Raw genomic sequence first — 19,347 nt, forward strand, 5'->3', positions numbered from 1 at the left:
TTTGTTTCAACAGGTGATCACTGTTATTCTTTCACGTGCCGATGTGGTGGAAAATACATTGTTTCCAAAAATGAAGTTGAAGATGTTTCATTAGTAAGCTGTGATACATGTTCATTAGTTATAGAAATTATTTGATGTGCCATCCAGGAAATACATCAATGTGGCTGGTATTGTAAATAGCTGGAATAGTAAAGAATAGCTCAATCTTAAATTGTTTAATTCTTGCATTCCAAATGGTTGAATGTGTATGAAAATTCTCAGAAGAAAAGGCATGTGATGATAATTTTTAGGCTCTTTGTTTCATTAAAACTAAATTACAAATAATCTTGAATCTTGATACATCATTTATTGAATATAAAAATATAAATCACATTTGAAAGGTTAAAAAAAGATGACAACATAAATCAATTAGCCTTTACAAATCCTGTGACTGTTGGGACTTGAACGCAGAAACCCAAAATCCGTCAAAGGCCAAAGCTGTGAAATAAAACAAACAATTACTTAACATATTGAGCATCAGTCATCCTTTAGCTTTTCTCTATTTCAACTGAAGTGTTAATGCGGTGTACTGAACATCTTAAACAGGCTAGTAGCACAAGTAAGATTTACCATATTTTTCGGACTATAAGACGCACTCCCCCCCAAAAAAAGTGGGTGGAAAGGGGCGTTGGTCTTACCTGATACGCTCCTTCTCGTTGAATGGAGATAGCATCCAGGAATGGGTTGTCCTTGTCTGTTATCCAATAGGACTGAGTCTGTCAAAGCTGCAAGGATATGCCTACACCAATGGTCCCCAGCTTTTGGCGAAGGCATAGAGACAGACTCGACATGCCACGGTCAGAAGTTCTCCCCCTGATGGACTGAGGACCAGCCAGTCACTAGGGTGGGGCTGGATGCTATTTCCACTCAATGAGAAGGAGCGTATCAGATAAGATACCTTCTCCCTTGAAGTGGAGATAGCATCCAGGAATGGGACATACCAAAGCGGTCATCCTTATGGGTGGACCGCAGCTTGGTCCGAGGTCCCCTCATCCGCATGCACCCTCTATAGGACCCACCTACCAAAAGCCGCCTCAGCCAAGGCATAGCTGTTCAGTTTATAGTGCTTGATGAAAGGGGACGAGGAGGACCATGTAGCTACATGGCAAACCTTTTCCAGGGAGGCTTGCATTGCCCACACCTGTTGTGGTCTGCCAGCAGCCCGCGGAGCTAGCAGTGGAGTCGGACAGTGAGGAGGCTGGGGAGGCATGGGCCAGTCCTGGAGTCTGGGGAAAGCCCAGACGAGGGCTCTGCATTGGAGGCAGAGATGGGGCCAGGGAGATCTGAGAGTGATGTGCGGACTCCGGAGCTTCCACAGTCAGACAGCAGAGAGGCAGAGGAACAGGAGGAGCCTATTCCTAGTCCATGCATGCACAAAGCTGCCAGAAAGCAAGAGCAGCTAAAACAACTCGGGAGTAAGGCCAGGAGATGATTGCCTCCCATAAGGCTTAAAAGAGCAGCAAAGTTCTTAGGCTCTGTAGGAAAGCAACGTTGCTAAATCTGTTTCCCAGTCGGCATCTCTTATTTCTGAACTTTGTGGGACTTTGCCAAGAAAGGCCTTTGGCAGGGTGCCAAAGAAGATAAAGGTTTGTGATAAGCCCGAAGGACTTTTTCGGAAGGACTTGTTTTGGAATTAATTTGGACTAAGATGGAAATGAAGTAATTCTCAGCTGTTATAATAAAATAGTTTTGTTTGAGAATAATTGTGTCCTGTAATGACTAAGTGAGCCTAGGTCACAACAACGCCGCACTTGTGGCTGCACTCCTTGTGGAGTGTGCCATTATACTCTTGGGCAAAGGAAGGACCTATATCTCATAAGATTTGGAGATACACACCCGAATCCAGCGGCCCAGGGTCGATGGAGTGACCTTGGCTCCTAAGGAGGTGGGGTGGAATGATACAAAGAGCGACTCCGACTTCCTGAATGAGGAAAACCTTTTGATATAGATTCAGAGTGCCCTCCTCCTGTCTAGCGTGTGCCACTTTCATTCCAAGGAATACACTGGATTGGGGCGGAAATTGGGCAAGATAAGCTCCTGGGCCCTGTGGAATCACGAGTTCACGTTTGGTATGAAGGAAGGGTCCAAACAAGATCACTCTATTAGTCTGAAACACATAGAGATCTCTCCGGATGGATAGTGCCGCCAACTCCAATATCCGCCTGGCCGATGTTATGGCCACCAGGAATGCCACCTGGGGCAGTGGTTCAAATGGGACCTCAGCCAGTGCCTGCAGTACCTTAGTAGGTCCCAAGTAGGGTATTGGTGAATAGAAAACCCGTGGTCCTAAAGCACCTGGATGGTGATTCTGAGATCCTCCTGCACCCAGATTTCGGAGGCGGACTGGATCAGAATATCATCCAGGTAGCACTGGACCAGTAAAGGGAGAGCCCGTAGGTGCACGGCCAGGGCAACAAGTAACTTAGTGAAAGCCCTGGGTGCTGAAGAGAGGCCAAATGGCAGTATATACTGATAGTGACGGCCCGCATAAAAAAATCTTAGGTATTGCCTATGGCCGGGAAAAATCAGGACATGGAGATAAGCCTCTGAGATCGATAGAGGTGAGGAAGTCACCCTCTCTGACGCCATCCAAGATGGACTGAAGCGAATGCATTTTGAACCGCTTGTAGATGACAAGGCGGTTCAGCATTTTCAGGTCCAGAATTGCCCTGTACCACCCCCCACCCCCCCACACGAGGGTTTCAAAATTACAAAGAGGTGGAATAGAACCCCATCCTGTTGATCCCCCAGAACTGGCTGAATCGCTTGTATCTCCAACAGATGTTGAATAGTGGTTTCCATGAGTCCACGTTTGACCCTGTTCCCCGAAATGGGGCAGGGAATAAAAAACCTTGGGAGTGTGGAGAGGAATTCCAGGGAGAGGCCTGACCAGACTGTCTCCCGAACCCATGCGTCCGTAGTAGTGCTCTCCCACTGCCTGGCAAATTTGGCCAGGCATTCCCCAATAGGAGTCGGGGTTGAAATTACTTCTGCTGCCTGAAAGAACGGCTTCCTCCCCCTCAAAGGGGCTGTTTAGGGGGGAGCTGCTTATACCTCCCCGCCCCGTCCTGCTGCTGGTCCTGCCTTTGCACAAAGGGGCACTGTGGTCTCTGTGGCCCAAACCCGGTATCTGGCCCTCTAAAGAACTGGCGGAGGAAATAAGGCTGGGGGTGGAAATCTGTCTGCTGGGAAGGGGAAGGGAGGACCTTACGTTTGTCCTTCGATTCGACCAGTATTGGATCCAAGGCCTCTCTGAACAACCACTCCCCTGAGAACGGGGCGGAGGCTAGTCTCCACTTATGTTTGGTATCCGCCTGCCACTGGCGGAGCCACAGGAGTCATCTGGAAGTCACTGTAGAGGCGGTGGCCATTATGGATAGCATGGCCAACGCTGCCACCGGGCCATCCACCGCAGGCACCTGAAGTGCCCTGGACAAGTCTGGGCCCACATTGTAGAACCTTTCGTCCAGTGAGCTGGGATTTGCTCCCGCCCCTGGAGAGGCCCCCTGCCTTTGCACCACATTCAAAAATAATCTGGGCGAAGGCACCACCTCAGCCTCTGCCATTGGTTCTAAAAACAGTGGGCCCATAGGCTCCACTGGATCTGGAATTGGCTCTGGAGCTGGCAAATAGCCAGCGATGTGTGCTGTGTTCCTAGCCTTGTACAGCAAGGATTTAAACAAGGCTGGCCGGAAAAGACCAGCAAAAGCTGGCTGGTCAGGTGCTAAACCCTCGTCTTCTGACAGCTCTAACTCCCTGGGCATCTCTTCCTCTGAGGGTGACTGATTGGAGGAAGCAGGGGAGTATGGTTCCTGTATGGGCAAAAATTCCCCTGAAGCTTGAGGCACCAGAGGGAGATCTAGAGACAAGGGATAGTCAGGTCTAACTGAAGCAGCGCTCTGGCTTTGCTGTAAAACAGCTGCTATCCCCTTTTGTATAGCCTCTGATATTAAGGCTTCCATGCCAGAAGGAACTTGAAATTCCTGGGCTTCCTCTGAGCGGATTCCTACTGTGGTCGGAGTAAAGGTCGCTTCCTTAGATGAAACCCTTTGCCTTGAAGGCTTTTGCCAGGCAGAAGAGGCAGAGAAAGGGTCTGGATGGGACCCAGACTGTGACTCACTGTTACTGGGCAGAATGGCTTCAGCTCTTGAATGCTGCTCTCCAGCGCCATCTGGAGATAGAGTCTGTGGAGGCCTGTTTTCAAGTGCCTCAATTTGGCCCAACAGCTGTCCCACATTTTGGCAGGAAACTGCCTGACTGAGGGCTGGAGGCGCTCTCCTGCGGTCAGCCTCCTTCAGCTCCCTGGCCACTTCCCAATCGATGGCCTTCTGGCACCTTGCTGCCTCTCGTTCTGCTGCCTTGGTAGGTGTAGCCATGCCCCTAGACCTCTTTAAGAGCTTTGCGGCTGCTTTCTGGCTTGCGGGCCTCGATCCCGAGGCCCCAGAAGCCACTCCAACTCTCCATGCCCTGTTCGGGCTCTTCCTTGTTGAAGTGGCTTCTCCGCTTACAGCGGCAGGCGCGGTTTCCATTTTAAAGCTCCTGCCGTGTAGACATGCCTCAAGGGGTCTGTTGCGAAAGGAAAGAAAGGCGGCAATTCGTAAGTATGCCCAGGGAACGGGAAGGGACTCGATCTTTGGGTCTTGTTCTGGGGGACTGTCTAATGACAGTCCAAGGCTCACCTTTCAGCCGGCCGCCCTCTGTAAGCGGTGAAGCGCTGAAGCTCTTGCCGATCTCGGAAGCGCGGGAGCGCTGGTTAGCTCCACAAATGCCCCAGCTGGCTCTGCGAGCAATGCTCGACTGGACGTCTTGTCGGGATCATCTCCTGGTGATCTGACTTGCCGCAGAGCTCGGCACAGAGCTCAGCAGGCTCGAGCTAAAAGCTCTTCACACTGGAATTAGTTGGTGATACAGTTGTCAAAGTTCTGAAAAGAGCTGTCACATTGGAGGTATAGTCAAAGAAGGTGAAGATCAAAGGTAGAAAAGTATCCAGGAATAGGTGACCTAGTTAAAAGCACGTCTGTCTTTAGCTAGGACTGAGTCAAAAGCTGGGGACCGTTGGTGTCGGCATGTCCTCGCAGCTTTGACAGACTCAGTCCTACTGACTAGCAGATGAGGACAACCCATTCTTGGATGCTATCTCCACTTCAGGGGAGAATGTCTATGCGTCTTATTGAGCGAATATTGTAGCGGGGGGAAGGGGGTTGGTGCAGTGCCGATCAGCTGTTCTAGGTGGCTGGGATCACCGCCGCCTATCGTCACTGCCGCCCATTTGCAGCAACCGGCAGCGAATGGGCTGCAGAGGCAGAAGTAGGGTTTTTTCCCTTGTTTTCCTCCTCTAAAGCTAATCTGCGTCTTATAGTCCGGAGCATCTTATAGTCTAAAAAATACAGTACATATGCTCTTCACTTAAACTACAGTGTTGGGAGAATTTCAAGAATGAAATATGTTTATTTAATAAGTAAAATATTTGGAATTTTCTGGTATGAATTATAGTTCCAATCTCTCCCTACTGCTTCTCTGGATACACATCATGGCAAAAATACATACTCAATGGTGATTGATCAAGATTTCAGGTGATATATTAAGATTGTTTAGAAAATTAGAACGTTTTTATTGGTTTAATTTTCTCACATTTTTTTCTGTTAAGGCTAAATATTTTAATTGTTTAAGATGGGTCCCCAACCCCCAACCCCTAGACCATGGACCAGCATAGGGCTATGGCATGCCAGAAATCAGGCCACACAAACAAGTGAAGCCCCATCTACAGGATGCAGACAGCATGCAACACCACTCCCCCTCCTGTCCATGGAAAAACCTCTTTTCACAGAACTGGTCCCTGATCCCCAAAAGCTTGACGGCCACTGGTTTAAGATAATGTGAATATATATATATATATGACCAATTCTCATTACTTTAAGATGTATATATGACTATTATGGAGGATTTGTTTTCTTTCTGCATACATCAAAAATTATTGGTACTCTTTAGGCATACACTCATCTAAACAAAATAGATGAATTATGAATAAATATTATCAGATATGAGAGCTAACCAGCAAACTACAATTGCATAAGAAACGAAACAGATGAAATGCACCCAGGATGAGGCAGGAAGCCAAAATAATTTTTAAAAATATATCATTAAAATCTTCTGTTTATGAGAGAATGGCATAAAAGCATTTTTATAAAATGATCCATCACACTAAAAGCATGTTATGCTTAATATTGAGGAAGAAAAGGGTGGCTTCTATAAGGAAAAACCTTATATTACAGCCATTTATGTTATTTGACACTCTGAACATGTAAATATTGATCTGGAAGATTTTATACTTCGATTTCTGAAAAGCTTTTAGCAAATCCCTCGCTGAGGATTTCTGAATCGACTAAGCAAACAAGGAATTAGAGTTCAGGTACTCTTAGGAATCAATAACTGGTTAAAGCAAAGCAGTAATCAGCATAGGAATAACTGAAGAGAAGAAAAGAAGTGGAGCCGCTGAAGGTGTGGAATGAGTGGTATTTTAGTACTTCTTGTGGAAGTGAAAAAGCCTTTCAGGTGTACATAAGGCAGGCCACTGATTTTCTACATATCACATCATATGCTGCTACCAAGGAAAACATTGTAATATTTGGGAAGCAGGAAGAGAAGCCCCATTGTGTGAATTGTTGGGTCCAAACTAGTATATTTACTATTGTTATTTTTGCTGCAAAATAAAAAAAATGACAGTTCAAGATGGTGGTATTTTTATAAGTGAAAAGAGAAAATCAAATGAATTGTTGAGAAAGGGAGAGAGATTGTGTGTGTGAGTGCGTGCGCACACACAAATTTTTATGTAGGTAGATACTTAACTAATACTTTGTAAAGGCTTAAACACAATCTTGTTTAAGAAGATCATGTTCTTTGTAACATTTTAACACCCTGGTCCCTGTGCTTCACTAGCTAATGAACATGTCTCATTGTCATAGCTTAAGCCCAAAGACTATAACAACTGTTAAATTAACACATTTTAGATTGTAGGAATATACCTTAAAGCAAATTCGTCCTCTTATCAATCCATATGGAACAGGACCATAACACCTGGAATCTGTAGAATTCTTGAGATTATCACCTTCTAACCAAACATGTCCTTTAGGTACCTGAGAAATATTAAAATTAAAGAACAAATATGTAGGTGAAAAGCAGTGCAATTAATACAGTCTAGTTTCATACGTTATACAATTGCAGCAAATGAATAATTTTACACTTTTAGATTCAGGGGGAGGAAATCCAATAAATACTCTGTCATAGGCTCCCCAAAACACTGCAACACAGATAAAAATCTACAAATGGAGATGTTAGGTTGGACCGGTATGACATTCATTTATTTAATAGACTTTAAAAGAGTTAATTTAGGATGTTGACTGAAAATCTTGCTCTACTGTCACAGTAATAGCATAAGCAGGGCAGCCACACACTCATCAACATCCTGAGGCCAGCACTAAGGCTAGACCAGTTAGTAAGCTTCTGATGAACTAAATGGTAATTGATTGTGACATCAATTACGAATAATCTCATCATTTTATCAGAGAGGACTTGTCAAAGTTCTAATTAATATCACAGTTCATTCTATGTGCAGGCAGGATTCACAACACATAATATTGTATTAATGACCATCAGAAACCAGCAAGTCCCTCCTTATAATTTAAAAATTAATAATGGTGACCTTACAATGTGACAGAAGCCTTTTAATATGTACCGCATATGAACAACATGCTAGGGATTCAGCCATAAAGAAATTGCTTTATATCAATCATAGTACAACAGCTATAGAACAATTCCTGGACTTATATACACTGAAATAATTCAAAGGCTATTAAAACTAATATGAAGTTAAACATTTTAGAACTTGGAGATGAATTTCCCTAAATAAATAAATGAAAATAAAAAATAAAAATGATTCCTCCTTGTCCCAGAGGGCAGGACCAAAATGAAAGGAAGAGGTGAAACATGGAGGGGAAATTTGGGTTGGCAGAGTGAGAAGAACTGGACTGAACAAGGGAAAAAATGGAAAATTTGGTAGGTATGTAACAGCTAAGTGGTTTGAAACTGGAGAAAACAAGCACTAGAAGATTTGTTAGTTGGAAGATGGCAAGTCAATGCAGAGTGAAGAGTGGTTATTGAATGTTGTAGACAGAACAAGAGAAAAAAGAGGTGACAAGACTAGCTCTTCTGAAGTGGTGGAAGGGGAGGACACAATTCCAAACTCCATTTATCCTCTAAACAGGAATGCATCTGTTACTGCTTTGGGTTGGCGATTCTAGGTATTTTACCATCCCTACGTATTTCTCAAAAGCAAAAGGGAAATATGCTAAATATCAACTTAAGGGGCAGGCTTAAATGTGCTTCCAGATGGGAGCATGTTTAAGAACTGACTCCCTGCATCCTTCTTGGAGAAAAATGCCAACTCCAACTTCATCTACAATTTTCCCAAGGGAAAGACATCCTCCCTAATATTTTGTGCTTTGTTGTTGTTGTTAGTTGCAAAGTCGTGTCCGACCCATCACAACCCCATGGACAACGTTCCTCCAGGCTTTCCTGTCCTCTACCATCCTCTGGAGCCCATTTAAGCTCACGCGTATTGCTTCAGTGACTCCATCCAGCCACTTTGTTCTCTGTCATCCCCTTCTTCTTTTGCCCTCAATCTTTCCCAGCATTAAGCACTTCTCCAGTGACTCCTTCCTTCTCATTAGGTGGCCAAAGTATTTGAGTTTCATCTTCAGGACCTGGCCTTCTAAAGAGTAGTCAGTGTTGATCTTCTCTAGGACTGACTTGTTTGTTTGCCTTGCAGTCCAAGGGACTTGCAGGAGTCTTCTCCAGCACTACCATTTTGCTCTACCATTACCTTAAAAAATGAAAGTTTTCAGAAGTCTAGAAAATAAAATATCTTCAAACACTAACAATCAGCTGGAGGCCCTACTAACACATTCCTAGCATGAAGGATCTCCTTAACAAAACCAATGATGTATGTGAAAAGGGGAGCGCGCCTTATGCTTACAAAGGCATTAGGAAACCCTGAACACAAAATACAATTTCCAACTTAACCAGAGTGTATTAAACACGTTGAGAAAATCTCAGTATTTGACAATCAGTCCCCAAGAATTAAAAGCCTAATGGATAGCATTAGGACAATAATGGACAGGGATAAAGGATTGGCTCAGTTTTGGAGTTAACAGAACAGCCAGAGTCAAAATAATTTTATTAAAGTTTACAAATACAAAGATAAATATTACTACAAACAGGAAAGTATAAAAAGGTGCAGAGATAGAAAAATATATATGAAAGATGACTCTGTCATCCTCCAGAAAAGTATAAACCATTTCAGTAACACCTTCTCTAATATTTCAATTTAAAAACACCTCTTCTTCCCTTATTAGTAAAACACATTGTAAAAACACATTTTTAGTACTAATCAACAAAAGTCTATTGAGAGCTACCAAAAATAGTAAGATACATATTTTAACCTTCAAAGAAATCCATTTTATAATCCAATCACTTTCTTCAAGAAATAAAATAAATCTCTTCCCACTTACAAACAGATCTTTAAGGCCTTGTCATTTGGTCCTGGTCCAAAATAAATCTCATTAATAGCTATCAGAAACCACAACATACATATTTTAATCCCCATCAAATTTCACTTTATAATTCTGCTTAATTTTAAAAAGCTTGATCTTTAATCCTGTCAAATATAATTCTATATGTTGATTTCTTATCATTTTCTCTATCTCCTTTTAGGATCAGCTTCAGTAGTTTAACCCATCCTTTTTGTAAACCCAAGATTTAAAAAAAACTTTCCAAATCATTCTCTTATTTGTATATCCCCTTTAATTATTAAGACATTGTAAATCCATCATGTCATATTTTCTGTGTCACTTTTGTAATATGGCTTTTTTAAAAGTTCAGATCTACATTCAAATCAGCTTCAGCCCCTTTTTTATTCAATATAATCTGTTATTCTTTTATATCTTCTATTATAGTATCAAACAAGTAATTTCTGAGTATATTGTTCCTACATAGCCTTAATTTCTTTTATAGTTAAATAATATTGCTCTATTGTATTACTGGATTGCTTCTCATTTAATTTAATGAGCTTTAGCTCACAGAATTCTCAGTAATAACCATGCAGATTGGGAAATATAGGAGTAGAAGTCCATATTTCTGCAGGGGATCCAGGTTGAAGAAATCTGGCCTGAAGATTTCTTATCACAGAGATAGTTGTGTGTCCCCCATCCCTAGGAAATTAAATAACATGTTGAGCGTACTTGTTTTTAAACACCCCATGTCTTGATTCAGGAATGGTATAGATTCAGACAAGACACAGGCTCACTAGGAAAATGTACTTCGTTGTAATAATTTGATAGAAAATAAACTTGACTCTACATTCAATAGTTTGTCTTATTTTTGCTCTCTTATTCTAATAATCTTATGTAGTATCCATCATCTTATATAGCTTTTTTACACTGTAAACTAGAACTGCTGCTGTTACAATTTGTTTTCTATTTTTCAGTTGTCTTCTTTTGTATTTTTCTTCATCCTATAATTCTGACTTTTGAAATCCTTAATTTACTCTTCTCTGCCCATCCGTAACCTGCAATTCATCTGCGCATTGATTCCGGTTGACTGGAAAGCTGCCATCTCCTTTGCTGATTTTTTACCTAGCACCAGTTGTGGAAAGGTGAACTTCCTTGAAACAAGAAAATGCTACATGCAACTGTTTAGGTCAGTTTTTTCCCGGTGGTGGTCAGGTGCACAGCTTGGGCATGTTGGCAGTTCCACAGTAAAAATAAAAAAAGGGGGGGGCGGGGGTTGAACTCTTTGAATCATTTGCAAGCTGGCCTGTAGATTTCAAAAAGAAAGAAGTATAAAAGAAGTCACAGTAGATAGACAGAAGAGGGGTGGAGAGGTCTTCTTCGTGTTGTGGGAGATGCTACTGCAGAGGTGATCGGACATGGAACAGAAGAGGTGACAGCTGAGAGAATGAGGATTAGCCAGGATTAGCCAGGAAGAACTAGGAAGGAGCTTGAAGCAGCTAAAGCCAAAAAATGAACCTACAAAAAGAGCCAGGTGGAATCCAGACTATGGTCAGACTCCATGTGGTTCAGGTCCTAGATATCTGGTCATGAATGTGTTAAGGACAGAAATTATTACCATTTCTAACTCTATACTGATATAAGTAAACATGGGATGAGGAAGAAACTAGCAGCTGAGCATTGGTTTTACAAAGCGAAGGAATAAAAATGTAAATACTTTGGTTAACTTCTATTAGTAGACTATATTCTTAGATTTATTATTGTTCATATTCATTCTTGGTCATTATAGACATAGATATAAACACATTCTCTAAAAGTCTTGAAAATATATTTTGCACTAAGCTTATATAGTAAAAAACAGCATTGTATAAACTTGTCTTATGTGTCTGATTTCATTCGTATCCATTCATATGCTCTGATACCAACAAGGATCTACTATTGGTAAGGTGATGTGGTCAGGTATAATACTGCTCAGATCTCCTGGTTTCTCTCTGGATTTCTTATTGCCCTTATAGCTATGGGGCAATATCTCTATTGTTTGGAGCTGATCATTTGGATTGTTTGCAATGTTGGTCTCTCTGGCTTTCATTTTTTTGGAGGCCCTCCAGAAGCAGTTCTCTGGCTACCAAAATTGCCATTCTTCTGCTCTCTGAGTCTTTCTCCCATTCTGCTCAGTTGTTATCTCATTCAATTGCCTCTCACTATCAGTACTTATCTGCCAGTCTTGTTCAGCCACTCTATGTAACATTGGGGCTGTGCAAGACAGGAAAAATAAGACTCTCCACATTCTCCTCCCAGCGCCATTCTTTTATCCTGTCTAAGACTTTTAGATACTAGTCTGCTACCACTTGGCTTATTGTGGTTCTGTGGTCCAATCCTGAATCCTGGCATTCTGTGAAAAATGGTCACATAAGTCACTTTTTTCAGTGCTGTTGTAGCTTCAAATGGTCACTAAATGAATGGTTGTAAGTCAAGGACTACCTGTACAGCTCCTTTTAAAAGAGCCGACTCACTCACTGTTCACAAGGCATAGGTGAAGGGAAGGATGCAGGTGCATTCCTTTCTCTATGCCAATTTGTCATACTCTCTTTTCACTCACTTATTGGACTGCCTGGAATTTAGAAGGTTTTATTCCTAGAGAAAGGACATTAATATTTTGTTTGCAAATTGAAAGCACTGTGATTATCACATGATTCTTAAGAGAGATGTGAATTTTTTTCATTTTGCTTCAGCTCCAATTTAAATTGGATTATTTTCCAAAATAAAGGCAATGATTTGTCCACATCCTATTAAGTATTGCCTATTGAAGGCTAATTAATCTATAGTTATCACAAACTGCTGAATAAGACCTGTTCTCAACCATAACACAATTTTCAGACTGTTAGCTTTAGAGATAGCCACAGGATGATGGTGCACCTCTTCTCCAGAATGAATTTAACTTCAGCAACGAGTAAACATTTTTCTCTACATCAGCTGCAGCCAGGGCATTAAGAGTGTGATCATTGATCATCAGTAAAATCTTGCTGAGAAATGAAATTGTATATCATCTTTTTATCGCTATTTGCATAAAGCAGTTTTGTTAGTATACGTCTTGCCTGCAGTAAATGACATTATGTCTTTCTTCAAGCAACAACTTCAGTTTGTAAATACTAACGGAACCAAATAAATATAAACAAAATACAATGTACATATTATTCAATCACATGCATATATAAAATGTGTATGTTTTTTATTTATGCTGTTCTAAAGATTGGGATTAGTGCACAACAAAGGAATGTAAAACAACAAAATATTCCAAAATTTATTTAATGTCTGAACCCTGCTATACAGAGTGTAAATGTAAATATATAGTTTGATTTAGAGTAAATCATATTAGCTATTTGAACTTTTGATGTATGCTTTAACATCTTCTGCTACTAAATACTTTTCAATCCTACGTCTACAAATGTTTTAAAAAACTGGTTTAAATTTATATAAATTACATTATATATTAAAAACCAAATTTATTTATTTATTTATTTATTTATTTATTTATTTATTTATTTATTTATTTATTCATTCATTCGATTTATATGTCGCCCTTCTCTGAAGACTTAGGGCGGCTTACAATGCGTTAAGCAATAGCCTTCATACTTTGGTATATACCTGCTTAGTAGGGCTTTCGGCCCCCTCAAGCGGTGTTCTTTTTTATACAACGTCTGCTTATTGCCCCCACAAACCGGGTCCTCATTTTACCTACCTCAAAAGGATGGAAGGCTGAGTCAACCTTGAGCCTGGTGAGATTTGAACTTGCAGTAATTGCAGGCAGCTGGTGCTACTTAATAGCACTTTAGTCTGCTGCGCCACCAAGGCAAATAGTCATATTTTATAGAAAAGTTGTATATAGAAGAACAAGAAACACTTTAAGACTTGGGAAGTAACTTCACCAAATGTATGTTAAGCAGGTGAATCTGTTAAAATCAAAAAAGACAGGTCCACCACTATTAAAGAAAAAAATAATAAACGCATGATTGGAAGGAAGAGGTTAAAACAAGGTTTAAAAGAACAGATTTGTTTAAGAATGTGCAGTAATTGATCTTTTTTTTTTTTTTAAATTTGATTTATATGCCGCCCTTCTCCGGAGACTCAGGGCGGCTTACAAGCAATAGCCTTCATACTTTTGTATATTTATATAAAGTCAGCTTATTGCCCCCACAAACTGGGTCCTCAATTTACCTACCTTAGAAAGGATGGAAGGCTGAGTCAACCTTGAGCCTGGTGAGATTCGAACTTACAGTAATTGCAGACAGCTGGTGTTAATCACAATGCTATCAGTCTGCTGAGCCACCAGGCCCTCATCAGTAAAATGTTGCTTTATATTTATTTATAAAATGAACAACATGCTATTTATGTATTCTACATTTTTCCTTCAATCCTGTCCACTCAGATAATATTTTACACAAGGTTCTATGTATTAAATCCAACCATTGTCAGCAAAGTGCCAAGTTGTCCATGTCACTACCAAGGAACTACGTTTGGAAACACTCCAATAAATGATCTATTACCCTGTTTCCCCCAAAATAAGACATTCCCTGATAATAAGCCTAATCGGGCTTTTGAGCGCATGGCAATAAGGCCAAGCGCTTATTTCAGGGTTCAAAAAAATATAAGACAGGGTCTTATTTTGGGGAAAATATGGTAATAACAGCAAGCATCAGATTAATCTTTAATTTTTTGTGTAGTCTCTGGTATACGAATGAATGACTACAACTAAATCTGCCTAACTACTTGACTGATTTTGGATGGCTACAATGTTTCCAATTCCCATCCAATGATCAGCTTATTTCATGTCAAGAACCACTCCATTTACTTTTCTAAAAAGTTCAAAGCTAATGAGTAATTAGATGGTCATAACTGAAAGAGGTGAACATTATACATAACTCAAGAGACTGGAAAATTTAAAACATCTGTCATATTAAGAAACCAGGACATAAAGATTGAACTCTTAATATATTAAGATGTTTCACACTGTCATTAAGATTGTAACTAGTGCAAAACAGTGCTGGTGCAAGATTGTTTCTGTTCATGTTTTTCTTTCCACTATAGTCTCTGTATTGTATTTCAGTTCTTTTCTGAGAGGTTCAAAGGAAACTTTGCAAAAGGCTAACTATAGGGAGAAAAATGCAGAAAATTCCTTTATGGCAGGGGTGTCAAACTCAAAGCCCACGGGCCGAATCCAGCCTGCGGGGTGCTTAAATCTGGCCAGTGAGGCCGCCCTAGAAACAGCAAAGGACTAGCCCATGGTGCCTCTGCCAGTGAAAACGGATCTCCGTTTTCACTGGCAGAGGGCTGCAAGATGTTGAGCTGGCCATGCCCACCCCGGCCATGCCTACTCAGTCCCCCAAGGTCAAACACAACCCTGATGTGGCCCTCAATGAAATCGAGTTAAGACACCCCTGCTTTATGATATATGAAATTTAATTAAAGGCATGAAAACAAAAATGCCACTACAAGACATGAAAGATTTGAAAACAAAATTAATACTTACATAACTGTGGGTCTTTATAAAATCTGAGGGATTGCTTGTACAGATTTTTTCTCCTTCCAGGCCCATTACTCTTTTACAAATATTTGTTTTGGGATCAGATGGGTTTTTTGCAATGATAATATCACCTCTATGGAAAGGTCATAAGGAAAAGTCAGCATCTTGCAATTTGTTAAGTGAAAAACACAATTTAAAATCTATCCCAAATCAGGTATGTGGTTATTCTAATGTAGCCCACATCCTCCAGGCACTTCAGATTATTTTGCTTTTAGTCTACTGAGCAAGAAAATTCCAATGCTGCAGTATATTAGAGGACAGATGAGAAGGTAGTTGTTTTTACCTGCCAACCAAAAGACTAGATCAATAGTCCCCAATCTTTGCGGCTTTGCAGCCTGGCCGGGGTTGTGGGGAGGAAGAGGCCGGCCTGCGCCCGCCCGCAGATCAACTAGCAGCTCTGGCCAGCCACTCATGCGGCCCATTTCCGAATAGGTCATGGCCCAGTAGTGGGTCACGGTCTGGGGGTTGATGACCCTGTACTAGATAAAATATCCTTCCTTTTTTGAAAGGGAGTAATAATTCCATGAGCATATGGAGACTTTGGCAAGAAGTAACTTTTACTTAAAATGCAAACAAACCTAAGATGATTTCTAGGATATAGGCTTATACCTGGAAACACAACTATTTCATTTTCATAGTTACTTTTAAGTCTTGTGGTTCACCACAAGCTATGTTTGAATTGTTGTCCAACAGCAATAACTATCTGATTGTAAATGCTTGGCTTAATGCATGCAATCCAGATTTTTATCAGTGTTTAGCATTATGCACACATTCAGTACTCTATAAACTACTAATAAAACAGTATTTGGATAACATAAAAATGATATTTACATTTCTGGAGATAACTGCATCCTGACTTTGCATCCTGATGATAATCTCTAGCTATCCATTACAAAGTAAAGCAAGATAACCTTTAAATAAGCACTATGAAAGTATAGTTAAGAAAACTTCCATCAACCATAAAATGTTAGTCTTTTAATTTCTGTAGAATGAAGTATATAATATTAATATGGAAAATGATAAAGGAAGCCATAAGTTCTTTAACAGAAAGCATACAAATACTTGTTGGATAAACTATAAAAAATTAAAGCAACATACTTCTGAATACGATAAAAGTGGCTACTAAGATTCTCTGAAAATACAATATCAGAATTTTGAATTGTAGGCTCCATTGAAGGTCCTGTACACTAAAGAAGCAAACAAAGAAAGTGAGTTACGTTTTCCAAATTATTTTAAAGACTCCAAAATATACTTGTTAGTAGCTAAGAGTTCATGGAAAACAATGTCACTAATTTAAACTAATGTTACTAACGATATACAGTGGTGCCTTGACTGCTTTTAAACTCATCAAATTTGGTACTTAATGCATTTTGATGCAAAACATTTTTCCTGGTATTCATTTGTTTAGTACTCAATGTGCAAGCTAGAACTTGTCAGTGTCAGTTACCTCATGACCAATACATTATTCCTTAATGGGAAAATGTGTTTGGTAGTCGTTTTTGGTACTTGTGCCTCCCAGAACCAATTAACAAGTACCAAGATACCACTGTAATACAAAAGCTTATAGAACTGTATTTTCAATTATACCAATTAGATATTAGTATTTATGGATTTTGATTCCAAAGTTCTTGGATTTTTACTAGAAATATTGCTAGAGTTTACAATATCTGAAATGAGCTTTGACAGCTCTACAAAAAAACTGTTATCCAACCTACATATTACTTTAACACAAATCCATGCTAGAGATCATTGACCCTTTTACTTCTTCCTCTCACCATTTACATCTCCCAAGTGAAATAGAGATATCAAGGAACTGCCAAACAAGCTAACAGTAAACAGCCCAATCAAAGAACCACCAAGACCACCCCCACCAACATTGACAGAACAAGCTGCTAGAACAGGGGTGTCAAACTTGATCGCGTTGCAGGCCGTATCGTGATGTAACATGATGTTTTTTGCCTTTGTGGAGCCGGGATGGGTGTGGCCTCTGCGGGCCGTATCCGGCCTGCAGGCCACAGTTTGACAGGCCTGTGCTAGAACATAAAATGAGAGCAAACCTAGCACTGAGGATGTTACCTAGTTCTGGTAATGAAACATCTGCAAGAAAACAATCAAGCTCAGAGAGTACCAAGGACCCTTCATTTCAACTAGCACTACAAATATTCTCTATTGGTTCTTTTGGGATATTTTTTCAACTTCTTACATAGTTTAGTCTTCATACCAAACTAGTTTCTCCTCTCACTATTATCCAGGCCTAATCTGTTTTAGTTTCTGAGCTCAGGCCATATCAGAAGGATCCTGCCATCTGCTGAGATTATTGATACAAAGATGTTAATATTAGTAGACTCAAAAGTAACAAATTGAAAACATATACTTGTTTTCATCAAAATTAACTTCTTTTAACTTACCATCACAATTCCTCCAAGATATTCAAAAACACAATGGGCTATGCAGCCATACTGAATGGTATATCCCAGAAGTCGGAAAGTCTTTCCAATTACATCTTGCAACATAACAGTATAATAGGTGTGCAGTTGGTCCTAGTGTAAAGAAAATCACACTAATTATTCATTTTTGCAGAGATATGTATATCACATTTATATTATTCAAGCAACACTTAAGATATATCTATGATAAATTACTGTATATTCAATCAAAATGCAATAGTTTGGTCTAGAGGTTAAGGCACCAAGTTAGACACTGTGAGTTCTAGTCCTACCTTATGCATGAAAATCCATAAGAACAAAGAGCATCTAACACCAGATATAAACCAGGGCCAACAAAGTTATTTCAGTCTTCAATAATCAAATAATATTTTAACTGCACTGAAATGTGTATACCTAATCTATTTTACGAAAGAGTTTTTAGAATGAAAATGCCACCATACACTGTTGAATCATGTTGGTTCTTCTTTTGTTACTATGATTTTTAACTCTTGTTTATGCCCCTTTAAGTAGCTCTGTGACTATGTGGACGTTCCTTAAAAATTAATTTAGTACATCTAGTTTTAAATTCAATTGTTTTTCGTTTGGCTTATAGGTAGTCTTTTCTCATATTGTATGATTTCATCAAATGACTAGAATATATTTTTTCATCATATTATGGTATAGTATTAATTACATTCATAGCTTATTCAGTAATCACATCAAACCAGGGGTAAGTATAAATGAAACCCTTAGTGTGAAATGACTAACAAACTCAATTCAAGCGAAGAAAAATTGTCAGGAGATCAATTATTATCACAGGACAATTGGAATGAAACACTATAAAGTTAACTATCGGCAGATATAACAATAAAGTCTTCCTTTAAATTTTAATTTTTTTATTTATTTACTTATTAATTTCTCCTCCATATGGATATCCCTTGGCTTGTGTGTTCTGTTAAGATTTCAACTGTGGAGCCAGACTAAGAGTATCCACAAACCCATTAACATGATGAGACAACAGAAAAAGAATCCTATATCTGATTGGTCTTCGCCCAGGTTGACAAGGACCACGGCAGTTGCTGTCCCTGGCAGCTGTCAAAAAGCGAGTTACAAGGTTGGAGAAAGACCTGAGGAAAGACAGGAAATGATCAGGTTGGAAATTACTCTCCTGTGTGTCAGTGAGCTACACTGGTCAGACAATGACTTTTTCCAGTCTGAGGATTTCACTGTCTATTATTCAGGACATGATACTAGGAAAACAAATGGAGTGGTGTTTATTGTAAACAAGAAACTTGCTAGAGCAGTGGGAAACTTTTCAACTGTCTATGACTGAATTATGATCATCAAAATTTGTGCCAAGCCCCTCAACATTACAGTTATCCAAGTCTATGCTCCAACAACTGCTGAAACAGAGCTTGAAATAAAGAGCTTTTATGCCATGGTCCAAGAAACTCTGTAACAAGTGTCCCCAAAAGACAGTTGTTTACATTCTGGGTGACTTCAATGCAAAAGTTGTCAAACAAGCAGAGAGAGGCGCCACTGGTCGTTTTAGATTAGGTGAGAGGAACGATGCAGGTGGTCATTTGGTACAATTTTGCCAAGAAAAATGATTTAGGATCATGAGTACATTTCAAACAGCACAAGCATCGCTTATACACTTGGACCTCACCCTATGGACTTCACCATAATCAGTTCGACTATGTCTTATGCAGTCATTGATGGATCAGTTCAGTACTTG

General features: G+C 39.9%; 2 protein-coding genes across 6 annotated transcripts in view; one reads left to right on the top strand and one right to left on the bottom strand.

Annotated features, from left to right (window-relative positions):
- The window catches only part of DNAJC24 (DnaJ heat shock protein family (Hsp40) member C24), a 36,299-nt gene extending 35,975 nt beyond the window's left edge, over window positions 1–324 (top strand). The window contains exon 5 of the mRNA XM_034417199.3: window positions 14–324. Coding sequence (XP_034273090.1) covers window positions 14–135 — 122 coding nt within the window. The 3' untranslated portion in view covers window positions 136–324. The remainder of the gene's footprint in view (window positions 1–13) is intronic.
- Window positions 325–326: 2 nt separating this feature from the next.
- Window positions 327–19,347, bottom strand: part of IMMP1L (inner mitochondrial membrane peptidase subunit 1) — a 36,502-nt gene continuing 17,481 nt past the window's right edge. For 2 of the 5 annotated variants that reach the window (XM_060687649.2, XM_060687650.2), the window contains exons 2-6: window positions 17,592–17,723; window positions 16,282–16,370; window positions 15,130–15,256; window positions 7,062–7,172; window positions 327–477 (exon numbers count right to left, since the gene is read on the bottom strand). In XM_060687649.2, the coding sequence (XP_060543632.2) occupies window positions 409–477; window positions 7,062–7,172; window positions 15,130–15,256; window positions 16,282–16,370; window positions 17,592–17,723 (528 nt within the window). In that variant the 3' untranslated portion in view covers window positions 327–408. Of the gene's footprint in view, window positions 4,972–7,061; window positions 7,173–15,129; window positions 15,257–16,281; window positions 16,371–17,591; window positions 17,724–19,347 lie in introns of those variants that run through there. The other 3 variants (XR_015729773.1, XM_034417198.3, XM_087877975.1) reach the window with 3 other exon arrangements.

Source organism: Pantherophis guttatus, chromosome 1, assembly GCF_059756535.1.
Source record: "Pantherophis guttatus breed Tessera chromosome 1, ASM5975653v1, whole genome shotgun sequence".
Taxonomy (NCBI): Eukaryota; Metazoa; Chordata; class Lepidosauria; order Squamata; family Colubridae; genus Pantherophis; species Pantherophis guttatus.